Source organism: Lissotriton vulgaris, chromosome 12 (assembly GCF_964263255.1).
Source record: "Lissotriton vulgaris chromosome 12, aLisVul1.2, whole genome shotgun sequence".
Classification (NCBI taxonomy): domain Eukaryota; kingdom Metazoa; phylum Chordata; class Amphibia; order Caudata; family Salamandridae; genus Lissotriton; species Lissotriton vulgaris.
Window position 1 is genome coordinate 294,860,945 of NC_141700.1, and position 27,367 is coordinate 294,888,311.

At 48.7% G+C, this 27,367-nt stretch overlaps 1 protein-coding gene across 1 annotated transcript in view; it reads left to right on the forward strand.

The window, feature by feature from the left end:
- Positions 1-440: 440 nt before the first annotated feature.
- Positions 441-27,367, forward strand: part of GCSH (glycine cleavage system protein H) — a 126,585-nt gene continuing 99,658 nt past the window's right edge. Inside the window, exons 1-2 of the mRNA XM_086945087.1 lie at positions 441-686; positions 22,719-22,798. Coding sequence (XP_086801213.1) covers positions 503-686; positions 22,719-22,798 — 264 coding nt within the window. The 5' untranslated portion in view covers positions 441-502. The remainder of the gene's footprint in view (positions 687-22,718; positions 22,799-27,367) is intronic.

The window sequence follows — 27,367 nt, forward strand, 5'->3', positions numbered from 1 at the left end:
ATCTGATGCGGGTAGTCACTAGGATGCAGCTCTACTTCTCATTCCCCTCATTTTCTTTTTCCTATTTAACGTACCCAAGGGGTATAAGCTGTAGTGATTATTGGTAGTGGTAGTAGTGACCAGTCGATGTGTGGCTATCCATTCTATTTACACAGGAATCCATGGAGTATAATCTTTAATCTAATTCTAACAATGGTTCTGCGTTGATAAAGTTTAGAAAGTGCCACCTTGGGAACAACCTGGAGTACCTCACGCCAGCAGAGAGGGTACTTGTAAAACCACAGAAACAACATTCATTTTATGGCTTGAAAAGTTGACAGGTACGATGGTTTAAAATTATTTCAGTGGTGTATGTGAACCTCCTGCCGGTGATAGCTGCTGACTGCTGAGACGCAACCTGACAGGGCAAATTTGCAGTTGGCGCATGCGCAGACTGACGCTCACTCCCTGGGCACGCTCAGTCTACTCTCTGCCTTGACTGTGAAGCGCGTGCACGACAAAGATGGCGGCGCAAGTAGCGGTGACTGCGAGAGCTGCTCTCAGGACTCTGTGCTGCCACAGTGGGAAGGGGACAGGAACCGCGGCCACCTTTGCCCTCTCCATGCGAAGCCTCGCAGCTGCCCGAAAGCCTCTCCAGCCCCTCCATACAGCCAGAGGCTTCTCCACCTCCGCACTGCTGCTCTCCGGTGAGGTTCGCATGCACGGTACAGAAAGTGAACTACTCTGAAGTTCTTAGGGTAGGGGGCGCGCCGGTGCACAGCTGCATTGAGGGTTAGATTCGAAGGGCACCTGAAGGCATTGCATGCCCCTGGGCACTAAGGAGGAGTTAGGAGTGAGGGCACTTGCGTGAAGGCGCCATGGTAGTGCAGCATCGTAAGCGTGGAGCAAAACAGTGGGTTGTGACTTCTTGCACGTGATATTCTGTTTTCTTAGAGATGCTCTGGTTCAGCACAGCTGCGCAGTCCGAGGTCACAGGCTGCACAGCCTAGTTAAATGCAGCTCCAGCTTGCTACTTTGTGTTTTCTTTTTTACAGCGCGAACTCGACCCGAAGGTATTGGAGCACTTTACGTGAGTACCAGTTACGTTACACAAAGACACATTTATTTTTCGGTAGGGGAGATTAAGCGCCAGCTCAATACCCAGAATCACAGAGTATTGAGCTGGCGCAGAGGCTCGAACCTGGTTCCCCAGTTCTAAAGCCGGGACCTCTAGCCGTGAGGCCACATCCTATAGCAGTGTGAATCCATGCAGAGCAGACCCCTCATTTTTGGAGGTGGTGTAAAGGGAATGGGAGATATTATTAATCAGTGCTTTAAATGGAAATAGAAAAATGTAGGTACTCGCTACCCTGGAGTACTTCTTGGGAAGTGGCGGTACTTTTCCATTAAAAGTATTGCACAGGTACTGAGAAGCCAGGTACTCTCTCTTTCAAATTAATAAAAATGCATGTACTTGGTACCTGCCCATTTAAAACACTGTTGTTAACGGTAACAAGTAGGCCATCGCCAAGGGACAGAGCTGGAGTGTTGGAGATGATGTGGTGATGCATGTTGGCATGTAGGAATACTTAGACACCCCCAGTAGATTAAGAGAAAGTTTGTCGGTTGAATGGATACATAAATGACCCCACCAGGAGCAGATGTAGATAGATGCTCAGACGTGGTCTGCCTGGCCCAACCGCCCTTCAGAGACCCATCATAACCCTAACATTCCATGACATAATTGGGTAACCTGAGAAGCAGGATACCATAGGTGATAAAGCGACAAATCTTAGTTTGGACAATTGATAATAGAAAGAGCCCCTAAAAGCGGTCCTTTGGTGTGTCTGGGTGTTTTAGGTCTGAATTTAGTGCACAGACCAACTCGTCCAGGAAGAGAAAACCACTGACTACCTTTTAGGTTTCGTGCCTAGCGTTGCAGTGCGCAGCAGTGCTCATGCAACGTGAGACCTCTTGTACGGGGTTCTGAAGGCTAACCACCCGCTCGTGCGTGTGGTTTTGCTTTTGCCCGCTTCCCTTGGCTTTAGCGTGTTAAAAAAAATGAGGCACGCAATTGGGCAAAGGCGGGCGCCTGTCCCGCCTTTGCTCCGCCCAGTCCCACCGGTGTCTGTTATGCGCATCAGCGCGGCACAGACAACAGGCTCCCTCGCCCCCCTCTCCTCTGTGGTACGCGCGCACCAGTGGTTACACCGGCCCCTGACTGGCTGTGTGTGCGTGATCCGGCGGTCCCATAAAACGCGCTCGATGTAAAGCTGCGACCAAAATTCTTGTTAAAACACCTTGCAACATAATTTTACTGTCAGCATGGTGCCCGTTTCAAGAGCGCTGTTCTTTATCTATTACTTGCCGTTTTGGCGCTACATCTCACTTTCTAGTGCACTCCCTCCCACCACAAAAAACTGCCTGCCTGTTCTACGCCCCTCCGAGCTCAGCTGCCTGCTTAGGGAGACCGCACATTTGTCGTCATCTGGACTCAACCTCTCTCAGGATCAGCTCTAGAGCCACAGGGGCCACTGTGATCCCCCGCTGCGCATGTATCAGACCTGCCCACTTCCCTTCCTCCCCCACAGCAGCCGATCTGCCTCCACTGCTCTGCAGCATGCAAGAAGGTGGGGTCGCTGGTTGATAGACAGTCACCTGGCGATGGTAGGTCTCCTTCATGCTTGTTAGTATGTGTGTGCATGCTAGGGAAAGGAGAGGTGGCGTGGGCCCTATTTTGCCCTGGGCCCTGACACCACCTCAAGGCTTGGTGCTCTTAGCTCCCCTCACTCTGCGAGCCCAGCCCACGTTAACAGGCAGCTGCAGGCACCTGGTTGCAGCCATAACAGCTCAGCCTGCAATGCCAGCTTCCTTCTCTTGACATTGCACCACAGGCACATGTGCTCTGCCTGTTTGAGTGTTGTGCGCACCTTCTCTAATGAACAGAAGATGTGAAGCACTGTATGTTACCGATGGCGTGCAAACATTTTTGGGGGTAAGGCAACTGTGAAACTAGCAGAGATAGTGACCTGCACAAAGTCACACAATTTGTACACTTAGAGTAAGTAGGATTCTTACGCGGGTCTCCTGTTTAAATTAACTCCCTATGGCACACACCCTGGTGGTAATTTTTTTCTTCTCACATGATATATGCTCTCATTTTTAAAGGGAAAAACACAAATTAGGTGGTTAACACACAAAACAGTGCTAATACACAGAAGTTGCGTACGATAAGGCACGATGCATCAAATTCTGAATTATCATGCATTTTGTAAAGCTCGTTTCAATGCTAGCGTCATTCGATATTTTTAAACACATGAGTGTTTCCTACCAGCACTCGTTCTCTGGACGATAGGAGGATGAAAGGATGAGTGCACCACTGGCGTCAAATCTGTGAATGGGTGAATTGGTTTGTGAGTCTTCATGCTCCATATAGTTGGGGTGAAACACTGCATTGGTACCCAGCACCTTACAATTAACATCAAAATAAGAGCAACACACAATAGAAAACAAATGTGCCTACAACTAAAGGTACTGTGTTCCATATACAATATGAAAATGCAGCAGGTACTCAAGCTATTCGATTTTTTTATTCATTGTCATGTAGAATACGTGCTTGTTTGTTGCAACATAATGAATATAAATGTAATCCTCAATTTAGAGCTCGGTTAGCCATGGTTGAGCTGTCACAGATTCCAACAGCAGCTGCTGTATAAATGCATTCCTAGGTTTCACTTTCCGTGACACTGCTATCTGACGTGCTTCTTTGTCCACTGATTAACACACTGACCTGTCTGATGCTTCCTAGATTAGTCAGGTAAACGCTTGCCACTGACATGTGCTGGGATATTATGGCCACTGCACAGTATGCCACATAATTCCACTGCACAAATCCATTCCACACCACACAATTCCATGCCACAGAACACCACAACTAACCATTCCAATCCGACTCAAATAATCCCACTACACACCACATACATTAATTCCACTCCTTAACACATAGGCAAGAAACATTTACACCACCAATAGCTCTAACTCTTTCTCTTATTTTACACTCCCAAACACTCAGAGCTGGAGCTTACTCATACCGATTTGTTCTTTTTCATCACAAAAAAGGCAAAGCATTCCACACAGTTCCATGCCACACATTTTCATCCCACATTACATAATTCGACACCAAATCACATAAAACAACTCAACACAATTACACAACACACTACATACATCCAATCCACACCACATACTTTCATATTATGTCCCAAAATTCAACAGCAAACCACATAATTAAACTCCACTACACATCACTCCACGATACACAATACCATTCTATATAATCTATATAATCACACTCCATAACTCAAAATCCCACTCCACATAATTGCTCTATCCTCAATGGTATATAAATACCATCCACATAATTCCACAACAGACCATGCCACATAATTCCTCTACACAAATCCATGTCACACAATTACACAGCTAACTAATCCAATCCAACCCACATAATTACACTACTCACCACATACATACACTCCATAACACATTGGTAAAAGACATTGCCATTTACAATGTCAATAGCTCTAACTCAAACTAATGCGAGACCTATTGCATTTCTTTTTTTAATTGTAATACTTTATTCGATGAACATACATCATAAAAGTACAAACGTACAAACATATAAAACAAATGATCCATAGTACTGCAATTACATCTCATAAAGCAGGAAAAAACAGAAATTATTTTAAGAAATTATCTTCCCCTTTCCCGAAATTTACACATTGTTCACCAATCTAGAGCGTAATATCCACGCACCCCCCAAATATTTGGCCACCCCACAAACAATGTACAAAGAAACCGTGTTGGTTGTAATAATACGTAAGGCTGACATACAATCTTTAACCCCCAACTCCCTACATACAGGTTTCAGCCATTTAGTTCTAACAACTTTATACGTTGGGCAAGCAAATAGGAAATGGGGAAGGGTTTCCTCAGGACATTGGCACCCTGGACATTTTAATTCAGTTCCCCCCTTAGAATCCCATTTTCCCACAAAACCATTAAGGGGCAGGGTGCCATACCTTAATTTCAAATATAATGTTCTATGGCTGGCTATTTGGATGAAATCTAGGAACTGTTCTAGCTTCATGTGTGGTTTATGAGCAAGAAAGTTCGTTGTTAGCGTTCCCAAGTTTGAACTATTATTAATTTTGGACTCAACCCAATCCCAGTACAATTTTTTTACACTTTCTTTTGGGGGTGGATCCTGTGACGCCCAAAACTCCCCCAGTCCTACTGACACTACTAGTTTTTTGAGGTTGTTAAGCCATTTTATTTGTTTGGAAACATTGAGAGTAATTAGCTCATCCAACACTCGAGCGTACCCCCTTAATTCCTCGGTTCTTCTAAGGCGGACCCAAAATAACAAAGGCCGAAGCCGAACTTTGTCCGCAATTGACTTTTTACCCATGTCAAAAAATAGGGGTAACAAGGGTGAGGAAATCGGAAGTGACACTAAATCTCTGATAAACTTATTTTCAGCAATTACCAGTGGCCTAGTGTTTTCTGCCCCCCAAAGTTCGGCGCCATAAACTGCCGAAGATAAAGCCTTCCCTTCGTAGACTATTAGGGCCGGGGCTACCGGACGGCTTATGGAGAGTCGTTGATTTTTTGTTATTGCACCGGACACCCTTTTTAAATTCAGTACCATCTTAGAAATATGGGAGTCCCAAGTCATACGGTTAGACAGTCTCACCCCCAGGTAGTCAAACTCACTCACAACCTCCAAGGGTGAACCACACAGGGTAACATGTACCTTTCTCAACTTACTATTGGGGGTTAAGACCATTAGTTTAGTCTTCAAAGTGTTGACAGTTAACCCACGGTCCTCACAAAATAAAGAGAAACGGTCAAGAAGCGTTTGTAAACCTTTGGGGGTTTTAGACATCAAGAGGGTGTCGTCAGCAAAGAGGAGGGTCGGGGTTTTCTCCCCGGCAAGAATGGGGGCATCTGCCGGAACCTCCCTCAAATGGTCCACCACCCCATTTATAAAGAGGGAGAATAGTGTTGGCGCCATCACACATCCCTGCCGTACCCCCCTGCTGACTGGAACCCTCTCTGTCAGTTGGCCCTGCTTTCCCCAACGTATTCTTGCATAGGTGTTCTCATGCATTTTAATAACTAATTGGAGTAGAGGGCATGGAAACCCCATAGCTTCAAGAATTTCCCATAACTTAGCCCGAGGGATAACATCGAATGCCGTTTTTAGATCAATGAAAGCCAGGTACAGGCAACCCTTGGTGATTAATACTGACTTCCAGTATACGGCACAAAACCGGAAGACTTGGTCCATAGCACCAACATTCCGCCTAAAACCGGCCTGAAAATGCGTGAGGATGTCATTATCCATTAACCAGGTCTCTACTCGGTTTATGATGACCCTACCAACTACCTTCTGGATAGTGTCAATCAGACTAATGGGTCTGTAGTTAGCCGGGTCCTCTCTATCTCCTTTTTTAAAGATTGTAATCACCTCCGCACCTTTCCATGATGCAGGGATTGGGTGGCCTAGCTGGATAAGAGCCAATAAAGTAGCTATATAGTTAGCCCAGAGTGGGGGGTCATGTAGTATAAGATCTCCCGGCAGGCCGTCTGGGCCAGCTGCTTTCCCTGGATACATCTTTAAAATCGCCGCTTTAACTTCTAACTCGGAGAAAGGTAATCCGTTAGTCAACATTTCCGAACCAGATGCAATTTTACCAAACTCCAACAAAGACGGGATGGGAGCCTGAATAACAGGATTACAGTATAGTTTTAAAAAATGGGCATACCATTGCTGATCAGTAATATGATTTACAATTGGGCTACCAGCCCTCCTGTCTAACTTGTTAATCAATTTCCAAAATATAATGGAATTTTTACCACTGGCAGCAGTTTTAAGCTTCTGCCAGTGCTCTTCCTCCCAATTTTTTTTTGCCAAGGCAATGGCACCACGGTATTCTTTCCTTGCTATTCTAACTAACAGTGGATCCTTTAATTTTATTGCTGTGCCAATAGCTTTCCTCTTGGCTTTACATTCTGCTGTAAACCACGGATTCTCTTTAGACAATCCGTTGGTCACTGCGGGTTTCCTTTGCGGTGTTTTAACAAAATTTGCTCCTACTTTGTCAATGAAAGTTTGGTATTGGTCCAAAAGTTTTTGGCCCATAGGGGGAGTATTACTTCTTACCATTTCGACAAGGTTGGAAGTTTCTATTCGGACCAATTCCCTAATTTTATCGATTTTCCCCTCTTCAAGCTTAACCACCTCCCACCTCAGTTTCCGATTGCAATTGGATGGTTGAACATCCTTTGTGATCATCTCGGGGCCACCTTTGTTGTTAATCCCAATGCCCCAGTCAATTTCCATACAAAGTGGGTTGTGGTCACTGTCAGAGGACTGTTTAACTTCCATATCTTTTAGACTAGCCCAAGAAGGTACATCTAGGAAGATATAATCAATACGTGAAGGGCAGTTAATTCTATTGAAGGTCATTGCTCCTTCACGATCAGAAATTGTCCGACCATTTAATGCCCGTAAGTTATGGTCCAGAGCTAATGCATTCAGCTGTAATGCTCTTGCTGTCCACTTTTTGATAGGCACCAACGTTAACAGTGGAATAGCCTGACTCACGTCTTCGGTATTTGAACCCATGACATCCTCCTCATCCAAAGGTTCAAATGTACAATTAAAATCTCCCCCCAGCAAGATTCTAGACTTAGGTGGAAGCTCGGACAATTTAACATCTAAAAGCTCAATCGTTGGGGAAATAGAACCACCCGGTGTCCCTCTAGCATATACACAAAACAGATGAACACAGCTCCCATTGGGACTTTTCAGAGAAATATGCAGGATATCGCTTGACAGTGTATTATGTAACATAACAGAATAATTCAAAATCACTTTCACCCAAATAAGCAGGCCGCCAGAGGGGCGCCCTTTGCCTATAGAGACCGCTGGCACAAAGTAGGAAGAATACCCATTTTTATATTGGGGAGACATGCACCATGTTTCCTGAAACATACAAATGTGGAACTTATCAACAAAGTCATTCCATTCTGGGATTTCAAGGTTTTTCCTTAGTCCCGCTATATTCCAAGAGAGAATGTGGATGGACCGAGAGTCAGTGACTATTACCGGAGTTGAGGACAGGGGACTGCACTCAGATTCAATCGCTCTAATGGGCATATCGATCAAAGAATCTTCTCTATTTTCTCCACCAGTCTGTATTAGGACCCTATCACCTAGGGTGTGGGTTGGAAGTCAATCTACTCCCTCTAAGCTGCTAAAATGATTGAAACATGGAAGAGGGGGGGGGTAATGTTGCTGGCCCGACCAATCTCCCTGAAACTGGCTAGCCCCCTGAGGGTATCTGCCTGTTCTCCTTCGTACGGTACTCCATCCTCTATCTTCCCCTCCATCCCAGAAGTTAGCTTTATGATCACGGAAAGATTCTCTCGATCCCCATCTTGAATTGTTCGGAGCTCTTAACCAACTCCATCTATTGCTACGTTGATCATGAGACATATAAAAGTAAGAGAGCGATTTAACCTGAATAGGCGAGTTAGTGTCACATGGGGATCCGGCACATATGAATTCTACTGTGCGCGGGTCCCCAAATGTCACAACTATACAATCCCCCTGAATGTTTTTGGTCTTCTGGCCCACCCAAGGTGCTCTTTCTAACATAAGCATGTCACTGCGAGTATTTGGCGGTAAAGGATAATTTCTGTCAAGCCAGTAGCATACTTTATTCTTAAGAGCCCAAAATGGTTCAGATGAAGAGGGGGGTAGCTCGGTAACTCCTGTTAAGACAATTACATAAGGGTGAGCATCAGGGGGTAGGTTGATATTCCGTCGTGATTTAATACCTACAGGAGGGGCTGAGGGTGGTTTAGAATCAATTGTATTGGAGGATTTAGTACCTACAGGAGGGGCTGGGGGTGGTTTAGGATCAGTTGTATTGGGAGTTTTAGGGGCAGTAGTTGAGGCAACCTTCCCTATTAAAGGCAAGCTGGTTGACTTAGAGGGAAGGATGTTGGAGCTATTGTTAACAGTCTTGGCAGGGAGGATTTTAGCAGGACGCACATGTGGGGCCGGGACATTCCCTACAGCTGGTAAGGAGGGCAAGGAAGGTATATCACCAACTAAAACTTGCCCTCCGGTGGTCTTTACTGGAAATGGTATTGGTTTACCTTTTAATTCTAGATTCAAGGCTTTCAGATTATCTTCTATGGCCTTTAATCTAGTTTCCAAAGGGGCCAGAAGGGAAGCCATCAGTGTAGCTATAGAGCTCATAAAAATACCTCTCTCGTTTTCCTCCCCATCAGGTTGCTCCACCTGAGAACAATCCTCAAGGAAGTTTTCCAAACTTTGGGTTGAGGCTGTGTCATCGGGAATACCCAATGGTAGGGGGTGAGAAGCACGATGCTCCGCAGTTTTGTCTTCGCTGGTTAATACGAAGCCCACAGTATCGTTTTCTACCTCCAACCCACCAGACAAACAGTTTGGATCTCTAGGGGTTCCCCCCTCAACCAATACGGGTATTAAAACAGTGTTATTCTGTTTCGAACAATGCGAGGATTTGGGTATAGCACCTTCCCTAAGACCTTTAAGTGCGAGTAGAGCATCAGGTTCATTAGGATTATTTGGATGTACTATTAATGAAGTCAAAGAGGCAACTTGGGGGGTTAGTAAGGGAGTATGGTCCTCAAATGCAGTATGACTGGTAGAACCCGGTTGGTTTTCAGAAATGGATTGTGAAGGGTCTAGGAGGCGAATGCATTGGGAACTGTTTGGTGAGGGTGCATGGGCTAAAGGGCCTAACGATGATCTCCTAGCAACCTCGAGATCCCTGGACACTCTTCGTTCCATGAGGGCAATTCCCTCATCTATTAACGAGTGAGTGCGCACAATAAAATTATCCAGGGTTCCCGTCAGTTTGGCGGCGCTAGCAGCAGCCTTACTTCGGGTTTCACGAGTGCACATCCCTGGACCCAAAGGACAGCCCTATAAGAAGTAATGAAAGACACCCTTATTTATAACAATTACCAAACAATCAATAATAATAACCTGGAGATATGGCCCAGACCAGGCTCTACGGGACTCGGAGGGCCACAGAGGGCCCGCCCTTTGCCCGGGCTTAGCCCCGGGCGCTACCGCGCGCTACCGCGCAGCGGGATCCACTAACTCTGATATAGAGCTAGGGGCGGGGGCGTTGCCGGCAGGGAGAGCAGCCACAGGTGTGACAGGCAGGGACTCTTGGGATATTGAGTCCCTGCAGTACTGCTCGCAGCCCTGCCGGTGCCTCAAGACGGTTGCAATCACTCGGTCTTCACAGCCCCAGAAAGTCCAAGAACCAGGAGGGCGCAGCGGGACCCGCGAAGCGGGTCCGGCAAGGTGTGGGTTGTCCAGAAGCAGGCGAGGGTAAAATCTTAAAATCGGCTCCCAGCGTCAGCAAACAACCAGTAAGGGTTCCCAGAGCACACTACCTCCAGCACAGTTTAAGAAGGGGCGGGGGCGTTGCCGGCAGGGAGAGCAGCCACAGGTGTGACAGGCAGGGACTCTTGGGATATTGAGTCCCTGCAGTACTGCTCGCAGCCCTGCCGGTGCCTCAAGACGGTTGCAATCACTCGGTCTTCACAGCCCCAGAAAGTCCAAGAACCAGGAGGGCGCAGCGGGACCCGCGAAGCGGGTCCGGCAAGGTGTGGGTTGTCCAGAAGCAGGCGAGGGTAAAATCTTAAAATCGGCTCCCAGCGTCAGCAAACAACCAGTAAGGGTTCCCAGAGCACACTACCTCCAGCACAGTTTAAGAAGGGGCGGGGGCGTTGCCGGCAGGGAGAGCAGCCACAGGTGTGACAGGCAGGGACTCTTGGGATATTGAGTCCCTGCAGTACTGCTCGCAGCCCTGCCGGTGCCTCAAGACGGTTGCAATCACTCGGTCTTCACAGCCCCAGAAAGTCCAAGAACCAGGAGGGCGCAGCGGGACCCGCGAAGCGGGTCCGGCAAGGTGTGGGTTGTCCAGAAGCAGGCGAGGGTAAAATCTTAAAATCGGCTCCCAGCGTCAGCAAACAACCAGTAAGGGTTCCCAGAGCACACTACCTCCAGCACAGTTTAAGAAGGGGCGGGGGCGTTGCCGGCAGGGAGAGCAGCCACAGGTGTGACAGGCAGGGACTCTTGGGATATTGAGTCCCTGCAGTACTGCTCGCAGCCCTGCCGGTGCCTCAAGACGGTTGCAATCACTCGGTCTTCACAGCCCCAGAAAGTCCAAGAACCAGGAGGGCGCAGCGGGACCCGCGAAGCGGGTCCGGCAAGGTGTGGGTTGTCCAGAAGCAGGCGAGGGTAAAATCTTAAAATCGGCTCCCAGCGTCAGCAAACAACCAGTAAGGGTTCCCAGAGCACACTACCTCCAGCACAGTTTAAGAAGGGGCGGGGGCGTTGCCGGCAGGGAGAGCAGCCACAGGTGTGACAGGCAGGGACTCTTGGGATATTGAGTCCCTGCAGTACTGCTCGCAGCCCTGCCGGTGCCTCAAGACGGTTGCAATCACTCGGTCTTCACAGCCCCAGAAAGTCCAAGAACCAGGAGGGCGCAGCGGGACCCGCGAAGCGGGTCCGGCAAGGTGTGGGTTGTCCAGAAGCAGGCGAGGGTAAAATCTTAAAATCGGCTCCCAGCGTCAGCAAACAACCAGTAAGGGTTCCCAGAGCACACTACCTCCAGCACAGTTTAAGAAGGGGCGGGGGCGTTGCCGGCAGGGAGAGCAGCCACAGGTGTGACAGGCAGGGACTCTTGGGATATTGAGTCCCTGCAGTACTGCTCGCAGCCCTGCCGGTGCCTCAAGACGGTTGCAATCACTCGGTCTTCACAGCCCCAGAAAGTCCAAGAACCAGGAGGGCGCAGCGGGACCCGCGAAGCGGGTCCGGCAAGGTGTGGGTTGTCCAGAAGCAGGCGAGGGTAAAATCTTAAAATCGGCTCCCAGCGTCAGCAAACAACCAGTAAGGGTTCCCAGAGCACACTACCTCCAGCACAGTTTAAGAAGGGGCGGGGGCGTTGCCGGCAGGGAGAGCAGCCACAGGTGTGACAGGCAGGGACTCTTGGGATATTGAGTCCCTGCAGTACTGCTCGCAGCCCTGCCGGTGCCTCAAGACGGTTGCAATCACTCGGTCTTCACAGCCCCAGAAAGTCCAAGAACCAGGAGGGCGCAGCGGGACCCGCGAAGCGGGTCCGGCAAGGTGTGGGTTGTCCAGAAGCAGGCGAGGGTAAAATCTTAAAATCGGCTCCCAGCGTCAGCAAACAACCAGTAAGGGTTCCCAGAGCACACTACCTCCAGCACAGTTTAAGAAGGGGCGGGGGCGTTGCCGGCAGGGAGAGCAGCCACAGGTGTGACAGGCAGGGACTCTTGGGATATTGAGTCCCTGCAGTACTGCTCGCAGCCCTGCCGGTGCCTCAAGACGGTTGCAATCACTCGGTCTTCACAGCCCCAGAAAGTCCAAGAACCAGGAGGGCGCAGCGGGACCCGCGAAGCGGGTCCGGCAAGGTGTGGGTTGTCCAGAAGCAGGCGAGGGTAAAATCTTAAAATCGGCTCCCAGCGTCAGCAAACAACCAGTAAGGGTTCCCAGAGCACACTACCTCCAGCACAGTTTAAGAAGGGGCGGGGGCGTTGCCGGCAGGGAGAGCAGCCACAGGTGTGACAGGCAGGGACTCTTGGGATATTGAGTCCCTGCAGTACTGCTCGCAGCCCTGCCGGTGCCTCAAGACGGTTGCAATCACTCGGTCTTCACAGCCCCAGAAAGTCCAAGAACCAGGAGGGCGCAGCGGGACCCGCGAAGCGGGTCCGGCAAGGTGTGGGTTGTCCAGAAGCAGGCGAGGGTAAAATCTTAAAATCGGCTCCCAGCGTCAGCAAACAACCAGCAACAATGCTTGTTTCAAAAGGGTCGCTCTTAGTGACACTATGCGTTCTCACCAGACGTTCACGACACATCATCACACGCTTTCCCTCCTGATTTGGCCATCTGCATTCAAATCTTTAGAATGTATTGCTTGTCTTTACTTTTGCACCTGCAGCCATTTTAGTGATATATCAGGTTCTGAAGAGGTCCTAGTTATTATTGTTTGTTTTAATACATTTGTTCCTTGTGAAAGTAAACAGCAGCACATTGAATACTTTTTTCATAGTCAAACCCGACTTGCTGTCCATTTCTTTTTCCAATCACCACAAAGACACTCGCAGGGACATCTTTCTAAAGAATCCACAGCAATGTATGTTGCTGTTCCCATATTGATTCGATAGAATATATTGATCTATGGCCACTCTTAAAGTCATCCGTTTTAACAGTCACAAATGTGTGTATCCACTTAAGTGTGTTAAATAAGCCCTCTGATGCTGAAAGAAGACATCTCCCATGACACTCATGGACAATTCCTGGGCACCTTAGTGGCTTTCGTGATGTTTCAGCACAGTTGTGCAATTTGCACTGTCTAAGCTTCTCAGTTTGAAAGTCTCACTTCTCACAATGCTTTTCTCACTAACAACTACTTGAAACCCAAGAAATGTTCCTTTGTGTGTGCACTTGCACCACACAGAATAATATGCTACTCTCATAGACATCTGCTATCAAGATGTACATGCAAATTTCTCGTCTGTTCCTGCACTGAAACCAGCGAATATTCTTGCCCTTATAAACATACAAATATGGCGTACATAAGCACGCTGCTCTTGGTGGTGCTTCAGAGAAGCTACAATTTCTGGCCTTGCATAGTGTGGCAATGTGTTAAGACATTACCAAAAAACCTTCACTGGTCTGTACTCCTAAATGCAGGGCACAAAGACCGTGTTGGACGGCACCGGCTTACTAAGGTAACCCAGCAAACACAGTTGAAGGAGACACGACCCGCTGCACATGTATTGATTGTCAAAACACAGGTTAGCAACCTGTGACTGTGCGGGAGATCATTCTTCCTCGTTGAAATATCGAGAGAGAAATCATTCAGTAAGTAGCTTCTTTAATTAATTACTTGGAAAACTTTAGCTTTCAGCCACCTCCAACACCAGGGAGTAACTTAAAGGACAGAATTTCTGTTTATCACAATCTCCACCAAAGACGGAACGTTCAAAGTCATTGCAGTCTATATTTTACACACTTTTACAATTCTGATGTTGTGCGACATAAATTGGATTCTGTTAACGTCTTGATTTTACATAAAATCCAATTGTTTTTAAGGTGATGTCTTTTAACTAACGTTTGTCATATAAATATGGCCATTTTAGACAAAATGGGGACTTGTTTGAGGAAAATACGAAAAAAAAGTATGTCTTGCAAAATGCACTTAACATTCGAGTCTTCAAGCACACCTAAATAGCTGTCATCTAGTTTTTTATATGTAAAATTATAAAGCTTTTAGTTTCCTTCAAATTCAAAACATGTGTACAGAGTTACACAACAAACGTTACATGCAGTTCTAACCTGTTTACATATTAAACAAATACTTTTTTTCAGCAATCTGGTAAGACAACAGGCTGCAAGTAGAACCTGAGAAACCAGTCGATAGCTGTACATTGTTCACCCGGCTCTGTTATTCATTGCACTTTGGGGTTCTTGCAGTATTGCTCCCTTGCCACATATCCTCTGAAACGGAAGTGAAATAAATGTTGATCCTTTTATTGCAGCTCCTACATTTGACTGAAAGGGATAATCGAGTTGGATATTACAGATGTAAAAAATGGACTTTTTATGATTTACTAATGATGAAGTTTAAGTTCTTAAGTGCTGCCAATGGCTGCATGCCCTCCCCAGTGCGTCTGTCAGCTATAGACCAAACACTGAGGAGGTTAGAGGGGGCCCTCTGGTGCTTTGCACCTGAGGGTTTTAGTTTTTTCTCCTGCAGCTCGAACTGCTTAGGAATAACTTTCTTAGTAGCTTGAGCGTTCTTTTTTTGTAATGACGATCAGCGCGCAGGACGTCATTACATTACATAGGTGAAAGTAAAGCACGCACTGCTTCTTCTGGGAGAGGTATTGTTGGAAAGTGGAGAATCTCTCCTTTTTAATGGTACCTCGGCTCGTTGGATCTCTACTTGGAGCTCTCCACAGGAGAGTGATCCCCACGCAGGGATCCACCCACTAGACACCGCAGATTGAGGAGTAGCCCCTTGGGCAAGTGCTTGTGCTCCCCCCCCCCCCCAGCATATTTCCTTTTAAGTCTTTCTGCCCACCTCTGGGATGCAGATGTGGGCAATTACCCACTAATCGAGGGGGGGAGCGGGAGGTCAGCGAGTCCACTGAACACTAACACTAGGGATTGTTTTTGCATATAAAAATATTGGGGGTGTAGAGCAGCATATAGAAGCTGCTCACTAGAGCAGGGGCCGGATGCAGATTGCCCATGTGTATGTGTATATGTAAATGTTTTTGTACTTGTGTAGCGCACAGCTACCCGCAGTGGGTTTCCCGGCACTTGTACGAATACCGCAAGGGAACCATGCCTGGCTTTCCCTGTGAAGTGTCCACTCCTGGGCACCCCCAAATGTTGCAGACCAGGCATCCCTCGCGTTGTGGGGGCTGTTGTGGAGACTAATCAAGCTGTTGCCCAGAGTTGCAGCGTGGGACCCATGATCAGAATAGGCACTGAGTGTGTGTGTGTGTGTGTGTATATATATATATATATATATATATATATATATATATATATATATACATATATATATATATATATATATATATATATATATATATATATATATATATAAAGAAAAACGATCCACTCCAAAGGAAAGATCAGAGGACACAGCAGGGGAAATATATATATATACACACTCTGAAAAAGCAAATGTTACAGGGACGTTTATAGTTAGGCTCAGGGTTCACCCATACAATACCAGTGAGCTAACTATAACTCGCGCCCGCAATGCACTGCCAATGACCTCACATATTTCATCACTCATGACCTGGTCAGTGACATCGATGATGACATCAATGATGTCATCATCCGGGGACTGTGAGTGTTTTAAAAAGTTTGTGTGATAAATATATATACCAAGGTGTATTGGTGAATCAGTGGGTGTATGAGTGCTTGTTTGGATGATTCAGTGGATGCATGACTGGCTGTATAAGTGAGTGATTAGGTGTCTCAGTGAATTTATAGGTGAGTTACTGGTTGTGTGAAATTCTATTTCTCTGTCAGTTGGTGTCTAAGTAGCTGTATGGGTGTGTGAGTGGATATGTGAGTTTCTGTATGGGTCGAGTGATTGGTTGTCTGAGTATCTTTATGGGTGTCTGAGTGTTGGTGGGTGAGGGTGTGTGTGACTGCCTGTATGGATGAGTGAGTGGATGAGTCAATGGCTGTATGGGTGAGTGTGTGTGTGTGAGGGGCTCTATGGGTGAGTGAGTGAGTGCAAGTGTCAGTGGTATATGGGTGGGTAATTGGGTATGTGAAAGGCAGTATAGATGGGTATGTGAGTGACTATGGGTGAGTGAGTGAATGAGTGTGTCTGTATGGGTGTGTGCTTGTGTCAGTGAATGTATAGGTGAATGAGTACGTGTTCGTATCTGTATGAGTGAGTGTCTGTGTAACTGTATGGGTAAGTGACTGTGTGATTGACTGGGTGAGTAATAGTGTGTGAGTAGTTTAATGGATGACTGAACAGACAAAGGCACCTACCACCTAGTACACACAGTGGTCAAGGGAAGGAAGAACGTGGTGGTAGAAAGGTCATTTAGCGAAAACTCCGCCACGGATGTATACATTGTGTTTTAATGAAAGAAATATGTCCAGAGAGGTCCTTTTCTGGGACAGAACTTTTTGACTCTTTATCGTCCTGAAAACAGGTCATTTTACTTTTACCTTCTTCTCTCTCTCTCCTTCTTTTCTGTTTTTATCCTATTCAAATATTGTAAAGATTTTTATTAAACAAACAATAAAATAATGATGATGATGACTGTGTGTGAGTGGTTGTACAGGTGTATAAGTGGATATGTCAATGGCTGTATTAGTGAGTGGGAGTATGAGTGGTTTTATGGGTGAATGAGTGGATGTGTGTGTTGATCTATAAATCAGTGAGTGGCTGTTTAAATACTGGTATGGGTGTGTGAATGGGTTTGAGAATGGTAGTGTTGGAGTGGTTGTATGAAAGGTTATATGGGAGTGGGTGCGTCAGATTCTGTGGATGATGTCATCAGTGATGTCACTAACTATGTCATGAGTGATATAATATGTGAGGTCATACGCAGTGTAATGCGGGGGCGCAAGTTAGTTAGCTCACTGACTAGAACGGCTAAATTTCTCTGGTTTTGTACAAGGGAATCCTAAGCCTAACAATAACGTCCTTGTAACCTTTGTTTTTTTCAGTGAATTTCTCAAGTTTTTAAAATGCTGATTTCTAACTATAATGTACCTATAACCTTTGTTTCTTTTCAGTGATCTTCTTTGGTTTTTTAAGTAGTAGTCATGTTTGCAGAGTGGTGGAGAAAGGGGGTGGGGCCTCCAACCAGCTCTCAGGAATCATGCTGTGTAGGACTTACAGGCTCTACCAGGAGGGCCTATTGGCCCCCAAGTCCTTCAGGAATAAAGTGGCTTCATCCCCCAACCAAGAGCCGCATTTGCAGAGTGGTGGAGAAAGGCGGTGTGGCATTCGAAGACCTCTTAGTAATCCCTCTTCGTGGGACTCACTGCAGGTAACAGGAGGGGTAGTTGGCTCCCCAAGGATGTCCTTGGGGGCTAACTACCCCTCCTGTTACCTCCAGTAAGTTCCACACAGCACAGCAAGATTGCTGAGAAGTTGTCAAAGGCCACGCCCCCTTTCTCCAACACTCTGCAAACGCGCCTCCTGGCACGCTGCTAGTTGGGGAATGAAGACCCCTTGGCTCTTGAGGGTTGTCGGGAGCCAACTACCCCTCCTGTAACCTCCAGTAAGTCCCACACAGTGGGATTGTGGAGAGGTTTTTGGGCTATACCCCCTTTCTCCACCACTCTGCAAATGCACTTCCTGGCGCACTACTAGTTGGCGTATGAAGTCCCCTTGGCTCTTGAGGGTCTTTGGGGTCCAACTACCCCTCCTGTTACCTCCAGTAAGTCCCACACAGTTGAATTGCTGAGAGGTTGTTGGAGGCCACGCCCCCTTTACCATTCTACAAACCTCCTTCCTAGCGCACTACTGGTTTGGTTAAGAAGTCCACATTAGTCCTGAGGCCCTCAGAAGTAAAGTGGAAATCAGTCTCCAACCAGCAGCGCGCGAGGGGGCACTTTTGTAGAGTGGTGGTGAAAGGGGGCATGGCCTTCAAGTCCTCTAATATTTTCCTATGGAATCTTTGGACCTAACTATACCTACCTACTGGCGAAGTAGGAGATCAATCTATCTAGTTATCTTATCACCAGGACATGGCCATGCCCCCAATAAACATGGAGCAGTCTGTGTCCCCCGCCCCCAGCGGGGGAAGATAAGATGATTACCCCAAATCTGCCCCCCTTCCCCACCGGTGGGGCAGAAATCCCACGAGACCCCAGAGTATAATTTCTAAAAAAGACTAAACGCAGGGTGGAGGCTGCTCACCAGTATCCTGGCCATACCCCTCCCACCCCAGAAAGGGCACATACAGTCATTCTGCCCCTTTGGATGACTGATGGGGGTGAATACTCCCAGTCTGCTCCCAGGGGAGAGGCAGAAAGTACACTAGACACAAGGGAGAACACACTGGAGCAGGGGCTGCCACCAATCCCCTGCACCCCTAAATAGGGCTCAAATGGATCAAATTTAGGTCAGTGGTTGTCCCAAGGGGGAATGACGGCAGCTGTTTAGAACGTCACCGCTCTCACCTCTGTCTTGCAACAGTGAGGTGACTCGCTAATGACTGGAGAGGAGTGATCAATTATGCACAGACTTCTCGTGATAGCCTGTGTTTTTTTTGGGGCTCCTTACACATGCAAAGAGATCACGGAGAGCCATTATATTTCTTTTTACCCGGTTTGATTCATTCCTGTGGTGGGCACTAGGCCCAGGCATACAAGTGGTGCAGAGTTTTTATTGCCACAAGTGTGGTAATTCTGGTTGGTAGCCTTTTTTGAATTCCTGCGGATTCCAGGTGTTTCCATCACAAACAATATATGGAAAATTAATGATTTGAGGGAAAGTTTGAGACTTGCAGGGCAGGATGGGTAAGAAAACGTTATGGGATTTCTGCAGGACACACCACCCTGGAATCCCCTGGTTGTCTAATTTTCAAAAATGTTTGTGGTTCGTATGTTTGCTGTGGGTGGCACCACAGCACAGCCCTTAATGCAGCTGCTACACCTATTGCTTATCTATCAGTGTAGCACATTAATGTCTTTTTTGCCATGTTCTCTTGGCCCACCCATACAAGTTGGGTACCATTCTTATCGGGGGACATGTTGCAACTCATGGTGATAGGAAATTGTTGTTCCCCACACATTTTCATCACAGAAATGTGAGGAAAATTTTATTTTTTGTCAGTTTCAGGTCCACAAGGGATTCTGGGTATAAAAAATAAAACGATAAGAGCCACAAAAGTTACCCCAGCCTAGATTCCCCCAGGTGTCTAATTTTCAAATGTGCATGTTTGCATCGTTTCCCTAGGTGCCGGCTGAGTTGAGGCCCACTTAGCAAAAAAGGGTCAGTTTTCAGTGGAAAAATGTGATGTCCATGTTGTGTTTTGCCCCGTTTCCTGTGGTGGGCACTAGGCCTACCCACACAAGTAAAGTACTGTTTTTATCGAAAGACATGTGGGAGCTTAGACAAGTGGAAGATTTGTTATTACCAATTGGATTTTGCTGTATTTGTGCCTTTTAAGTTTATGCCAGTGTGTATGAAAGAAGGCATTTTGAAACCCACAGCGGACCCCACCGAACTCAAGAATTACCGCCCCATCTCGCTCCTCCCGTTTCCAGCCAAAGTCATCGAGAAGACCGTCAACAAGCAGATGGCCGCCTTCCTCGAGACGAACGGATCCCTCGACCCCTCACAGTCCGGCTTCCGAGCCAACCACAGCACCGAGACCGCCCTCATCGCCGCCACCGATGACATCCGAGCCCTGATGGACAATGGAGAAACAGCGGCCCTCATCCTCCTAGACCTCTCCGCGGCATTCGACACGGTCTGCCACCGCACCCTAGTACGGCGCCTCAGCAACATCGGCATCCAGGACAAGGCGCTGGAATGGATCACCTCCTTCCTCGACGGAAGAACACAGAGAGTCCGCCTACCACCTTACAAGTCAGAGGCCTCCGAAGTCATCTGCGGCGTCCCCCAAGGATCATCTCTGAGCCCCACCCTCTTCAACGTCTACATGAGCCCCCTCGCGGCCATCGTACGCAAACACAACCTCAGCATAATCTCCTACGCCGACGACACCCAGCTGATCCTCTCCCTGACCAACGACCCCGCCGCCGCCAGAGCCAACCTGCACGAAGGGATGAAAGAGGTAGCCGAGTGGATGACGACCAGCCGCCTGAAACTGAACTCGGACAAGACGGAGGTCCTCATCCTGGGCTCCTCACCCTCCGCCTGGGACGACTCCTGGTGGCCTCCCGCCCTGGGCACCGCACCCAAACCGACAGACCATGCACGAAACCTGGGCGTCATCCTGGACTCCTCCCTCTCCATGACCAGGCAAGTCAACAACGTCTCCTCGGCGTGCTTCAACATCCTACGCATGCTACGTAAGATCTTCTGGTGGATCCCCACCGAGACCAGAAAGACCGTCACCCAGGCCCTCGTCACCAGCCGGCTGGACTACGGCAACGCCCTCTACGCCGGCACCACCGCCAAGCTCCAGAAGAGACTCCAGCGGATCCAGAACGCCTCAGCCAGACTCATCCTCGACATCCCACGAACCAGCCACATCTCCGGACATCTGAGAGACCTTCACTGGCTCCCCGTCAACAAAAGAATCACCTTCCGCCTCCTCACCCACGCACACAAAGCCCTACACGACCAAGGCCCGAGCTACCTCAACAGCCGAGTCAACTTCTACGCTCCCAAACGCCACCTCCGATCAGCCAACCACGCCCTCGCCGCCGTCCCCCGCATCCGAAGAGCGACGACAGGAGGAAGGTCCTTCTCCTACCTGGCCGCCAAGACCTGGAACTCCCTCCCTCCCGACCTGCGCCTGACCCAAGACCACCTCTCCTTCAGGAAGAAGCTCAAGACCTGGCTGTTCGAGCAGTAGCGGCACCCCCCCCCCCCCCCCAGCGCCTTGAGACCCTACGGGTATGTAGCGCGCTTTATAAGTGTCCTTGATTGATTGATGCTGGTACAGTTACCCACAAATTCAGTGATGTACAAATAACCACTGTTCCTAAACTCCATATTGTGCGACCATTTCAGAAATACATCTGTTTCCTTTATACCCATTTTTTCACTCTACATATTTCATCATGTGAATTGGTCTATACTTATACTTGGTACAAAATGAACAATCCTTGTATGGTGCTGCTCAGTTGATGGCACTGGGTACCATGGGCTCTTGAAGACCCACAATCCCTATATTTCCTCACAACAAGAAGGGTCTAGCGGATGTAATGGTGCATTGCTTTTGTAAATCGATCATCGTGACTAAAAGTTACAGATAAAACATTGTCAAAATGGCTGTCATCTGCTCGTTTTCAGTATCTCTTTATTTCAACAGTCGTTTCTTTGGGAAAATCGTAGGTGATCTAAACATATGACCCCTTGCTGAATTCAGTATTTTGTATACTTTTCAAAAATGTATAGCTTTCCTTGATCACCCGGGGTGTCACACTAGTTTCCACCACAAACTGGAAGTAGGTTGAGAGCATGGGCTACTTCTTTGACAATGGCAAAACTGGCTCCTGAAAGCTGGGAAGGTGGTGGCTTTAGCACAGCAAACTGCTGGTGCCTTTTTTAGGGGGAAAACACACTTTTATACGGAGCCCTTTTTCCCCTATTTTCCCCCAAAATTCAAAATGCTGCTATATTTTGCCTATTTTTTCAGTCCCCTCCAGGGAAATCCAACAAACCCTGGGTACCTTTTTAGAATCCACAACATAGTCAAAAAAAGGGCTCAGCACAGGAGGGAAAGGCCCAGCAGTTAAGAGTAATGAACCTAACTTCCCCATCGCCAGACAACTTAATTTAAAACTAGGGACTTTAAAATTTCATATTAAAGTGAATAGTTTGATGCTTTTTTGTTATTTAACCAAATTCTTTTAATGGAAACACTCTTGTTAAAAGAAATTTTAAAAAAATCGTATTTTTCTATTTCCAGGTTTCATTTATTTGCTTTCGATTAGTGCAGTTTGCATAATTGAAACACTGAAATTTCCTAGAAAGTAATACTTTGGTAATATGGAAATAATTTTTCAGAAGTGATTTTTATTTGCTTTCAGCCTATTGGCTTTTTTGATTTTCATTTAACATTTATCCCGTTCAAAAAAGTTGTGATGTTAGTGATTCCCACCACCAAGACACTCATGAGATAGATGAGTGGGTTAAAAATAAACTGAAGATTTGTGGATAATGTGCATATGGCTCAAACGTGAATCCTCATAGAGGTGGGTGACTTTCACTACTTAGAGAGTGATTAAAAGAGTAACATTAAATAGCCTATTAACCCATACTAAGTGTCATTCGGTTTGTGAAGTGTGCTTTATAAATTGCTAGTCTAATTGAGACACTTTCTTCAAATATATCTGTCTCTGAACCAGTATAAAGTTCCTAATTCTCTTATTATAGCTCGCAAATTCACAGACAAGCATGAATGGATATCCGTGGAAAATGGGATTGGAACCGTAGGAATCAGCAGTTTTGCACAGGTATTGACTTGTTTGCTTTTCAGTTCTGCAATATTGCTGCAAATCTATACGAGCACCTATCTGATCTTTGGACTTTTTTAACCTTTTTTATGGTTATAGCTTGTGTAGCACATTGTGGACTTGGATCTTTTCCAGTTTTTGTGGTACTAACTTTGCTGTGCTAGCATTCCTAATCACTTCTTGATTGTTTGTACCTTGCCTTATGAAGACAACCTTGTTAAAGTTGCCCTTATTATGTAGAACTTGTTTATTTAACATGCTTACACACACTGTGTGTGTGTGTGTGTATATGTATGTATATATATATATATATATATATATATATATATATATATATGCATTTATTATCTGAAACTGCTAATAATAAGTGATCTGCAGATTGCACTCCAATGTTTAACATGTTATTACAAAAAGGAATTTATCCTATGAATTCTGGTATCTAGTAGAAAGCCTAACACCACTCCTTATATTCACCTGCTAGATTTAAAATGCTGATAACTTGGGTACTAACCTATACTAGGAAAAGTGTGAGGGGACCGTGATACCTACTAAAGGGGGAGGGGGTGATGACTGTATAGAAAATTAAATAATATTGACAGATAAAGTCTAGACACATAAAACAACTCCATTTTACAATTGAAAATGTCTAAATGCTCTGTAAATGTGAAGGAATTTAAAATTGGAGAAAAACAATTAAGTTTGAATCCATAGCTGATTTGCGGGAGCAGTGCATGTATAGTAAACAGCAGTTTGGACGATTGATGGCATCAATTGAAACACTAAAAACAGACAAAAAGGGGGGCGTGGCTTGGCGGGCGAAGATGGCGGTCGCAGCCTTGTAGAGCTCCCGCCGGCCCGGACTTAATTCGATCATTTATCCTGACCCCCGAGCCCACTGTTGGTGCCCAGTGATTGCTTTCGATCTAGTGAAGTCTCCTGTCTACTTTGGTGTGTTGATCCTGCAATTCTTCCCTTCCTGCGATCAGAGGGAGGCGGCGGCGGAGTGCGGCCTGGTGGCCGGCCGGAGACCGGGGTCCTCGAGTTTCGCGACGCCTGGTGGCAGTTGCGACCTAGCAGGTGCGGGTGGCATCCGCTACGCTGCCCTTGGCTCATTTCTTCGGCCGCGATCGCCTGGAGGTCGGGACGATCCCAACAGCTCCTACCCATCGGCTCGCCCCCTGAATGACCAACGAGCGGTGGCGGTGAGGCGTGGCCCCGCGACAGTCTGGAGACGGGGCTCCTTGTGCCCCGAGGCGGCCGGTGACGGACTAGTGGACGGTAGTGGCATCCGATCTGCCTCTCCTGGCCCGGCCCGCTGGATACGGCTGCCCACAGACCACGGACCCACAGATTCTTCCTGCTGTACCTTGGACGGCTGCTTGTGGGGACGAGTGCGGGTGCGGCCTGTCCTGCCGGGGTGACGCCGGGACCTCGATTTTCGCGACACCCGATCACGGCGGCCGGCCCGCATTCCTCTCTGGGGCCTCATCTGGGCCGTCCCGCTCAGGACTTGTGACAGTGCCCGAAGGTTCGAGGGTGGTGTCCGCCCTGCCCAGCGCTTGCCATGACCAGGGACAGAGGAGGTGGCCCGCCTAAACATGGCCCCATCGATAAATTCACCGGGCCGAGTGGTGGCGCCGGGGCGGCCGGTGGCAGCGGCGGCCCCGGGCCGGACAATGCAGCTATACTGGCGGCCATCACCCAATCCCGAGACATGCTCGATGCCAAGATTGGAGCGGTTGGGGCGGATGTCACGCTCCTGCGCCAGGACCTCCGCAACGCGGTGGAGCGGATCGCTGGGGCTGAGACCCGTATCACGGAGACTGAGGCGGACATTAGTGGCCTAAAGAAGCGACTGGCGGAGGTGGAGAGCGTCCAAAAGACACTGGCGGCCCGCGTGGAAGATGCAGAAGGGCGCGCGCGGCGCAACAACCTCCGCTTCATTGGCTTTCCAGAGCGGTGCGAGAAGGACAACATGGAGCGGTTCCTAACCGGGTGGCTGGAGAGCTGGCTCCCCGAAGGGGCACTGTCTACGTGCTTCGTGATTGAGAGGGCCCACAGGGCTCTGACCCAGCGGCCACCAGAGGGTGAGCGCCCACGGCCAGTTATCGCTCGCCTGCTGCACTATCATGACCGGGATGTTATCCTGCGGGAGGCGAGGAACAAGGGCTCACTCGCCTTCGAGAATCATACTATCATGATTTTCCCGGACTACACGAAGATGGTGCAGCAACAGAGGCAATCCTTCATGGACGCTAAGGCTAAGCTTAGGGGCCTCAAGCTCCAATACTCGCTACTGTATCCGGCTCGCCTGCGAGTAATATATCAGTCTCGGACCCATTTCTTCGATTCGCCGGAGGAGGTGTTCCGCTGGACCGATGAGGCGGTGCGACTCCGGCCCCATGCCCAGCCGGGGCTGGACCCGGGCAGGTCTCAGGGATCGTCGCCGGAGCGGACGGATCGCCCGAACAGGAAGGGCCGCCATCGGAGGTCTCGCTCCAAGAAAAGATCGGCTTCCGCCTGTGCATCGCAATCGGGTGGTGCCAGGGACTCGGAACACTCCGATGCGGGCAGCTGAACATTGCTGGGCCTACACGCACTTTGTATGCTGCATACTGAACTGCTCTGCTTTGGCTGGTGAGACTGTTTCATTCTGTCCTTGATGTGCCAGTCGGTTCCCATGTGAAGACTTCAGTTATTGCCATGGGGACGCAGTGGGGCTCGGAGGGTACCATTTGTGGGCCTCAGACCCTCACGGATGTGAGTGTTGTTGGGGGGGTGGTGTGTGTGTGTCATTGTGGGGTTGTGGGGATCCATTGGTATGGCGGGCCCTGGGTCCTCTGTTTTGGACCCGGGTCTCTCCATGCCGCGACAGATACTTCAATGTTTTCTGAGGTATTGGGGTGGTGGGTGGGGGGTTCTGGTGTTGCACTTGTTGGGGGGGTTCTGGGTTGGGAAGGGGGCGCTGAGTTTGCGGGCTGGGGGGGTGGGTCCACACATGTCTGAGGCTTTGATTCTTGTCGATTTGCGGGTTGCACCAGGGTGGGAGGGAGGGCCAGATTCTGGACTGTACATTGACAATGGCTGATACTGCGCTTATGTCTCCTTCAAAGACCCTGCGGGTGGTGACATGGAATGTGCGGGGTATCCTGGATAAGATCAAGCGTGGGGCTGTGCTGCGGTGGGGGAAGAGGGAGATGGTGGATGTACTCCTGCTCCAGGAAACTCACATGCTGGGCTCCAAGGCCCTTAGCCTTCAGAGGTTCGGTTATCAACAGGTCTATCATGCTGGCTTTACGAGGGGATCACGGGGGGTGGCCATATTGATACATCGTAGGGTGGCCTATGTCCATGAGAAGCAATGGATTGATCCTCAGGGCAGGTTTGTCTTTGTTAAAGGCCTACTGGGTTCCGAGCCGGTGGTCTTTGGAAGTGTTTACGCCCCTCCCCCCCTGCAATGGGCATTGTCTGAGCGGCTGTTTGCGTTGTGGGACGAAATCCCCGAGGTCCTGACCGTGGTGGGGGGTGATTGGAACGAGGTCATGGATGTGGGCCTGGACCGCCTGAGGCGAGCGCATGTAGTGTCTGACCCCCCTCCCGCGGCTGCCCCCACCCGATTGTGTGCGACTGTGCGTAGTCTGGGCTGGATTGATGTGTGGCGGCATTTTCATCCCGCAGTGCAGGCCTTCACGTATGTATCGGCGGTGCATGGGTCCTTCTCGAGACTCGACTATCTGTTTGTACCGGGTGCCTGTCTGAGCCGTGTCAGGGACGCCACGATACTCCCCAGGGGCCTCTCGGATCATTCCCCTGTCCTAGCCACCGTGACCCTCCCCTCTAAACGGCAACCCTTTCGCTTGCGTATGTCCGCCTGGCAGCTGCAGCGGCCGGAGTACGTGGCGCATCTACGCGAAGAGATCGATCACTTCTGGCGCGAGAACTTGGTGGGGGGTGTCGATGCCATTGTTGTGTGGGAAGCGCTGAAGCCTACGATCCGGGGCATCGATATAGCTTGGTGTGCGGCCGCTCGGCGGGAGCGTCGGGAGGCCATTGTGACTGCCGCGGCCCGCGTGGAGGAGCTGGAGCAGCGTGGTCGACTCGGGGGTGACGAGGGCGTCGTGCGACAGCTCCTGCAGGCCCAGCAGACATATTCCTCGGTCCTGTACGAGGAGGCCCGACAGGCGTGGCTCGCCACGCGCAGCAGGGTGTATCAGTGGGGCGATAAGTCCTGCACCATGTTACATAGGCTTTGCCAGGCGACTTTCCAGCCCCTTGAGCTACCCGGCCTTACGGCGGAGGACGGCTCGGTTATGACCGACCCGGGTCGGTTGGCGGCTAGCTTTGCCCGCTACTACGAGGCACAATACGCTCCTCGTGACCCCTTGGTGGAGGGCGAGATTGCCTCATACTTGGACGACCTACTCCCACAGGCAGTCCCGGAGGAGACTAGAATGGCCTTGGAGGCCCCGCTTACGTCCGAGGAACTTGGGGAGGCCCTTGGCCAATTGAATACTGGGAAGGCGCCCGGCCCGAGCGGTTATCCTGCCGAATTTTATAAAAAATTCCATG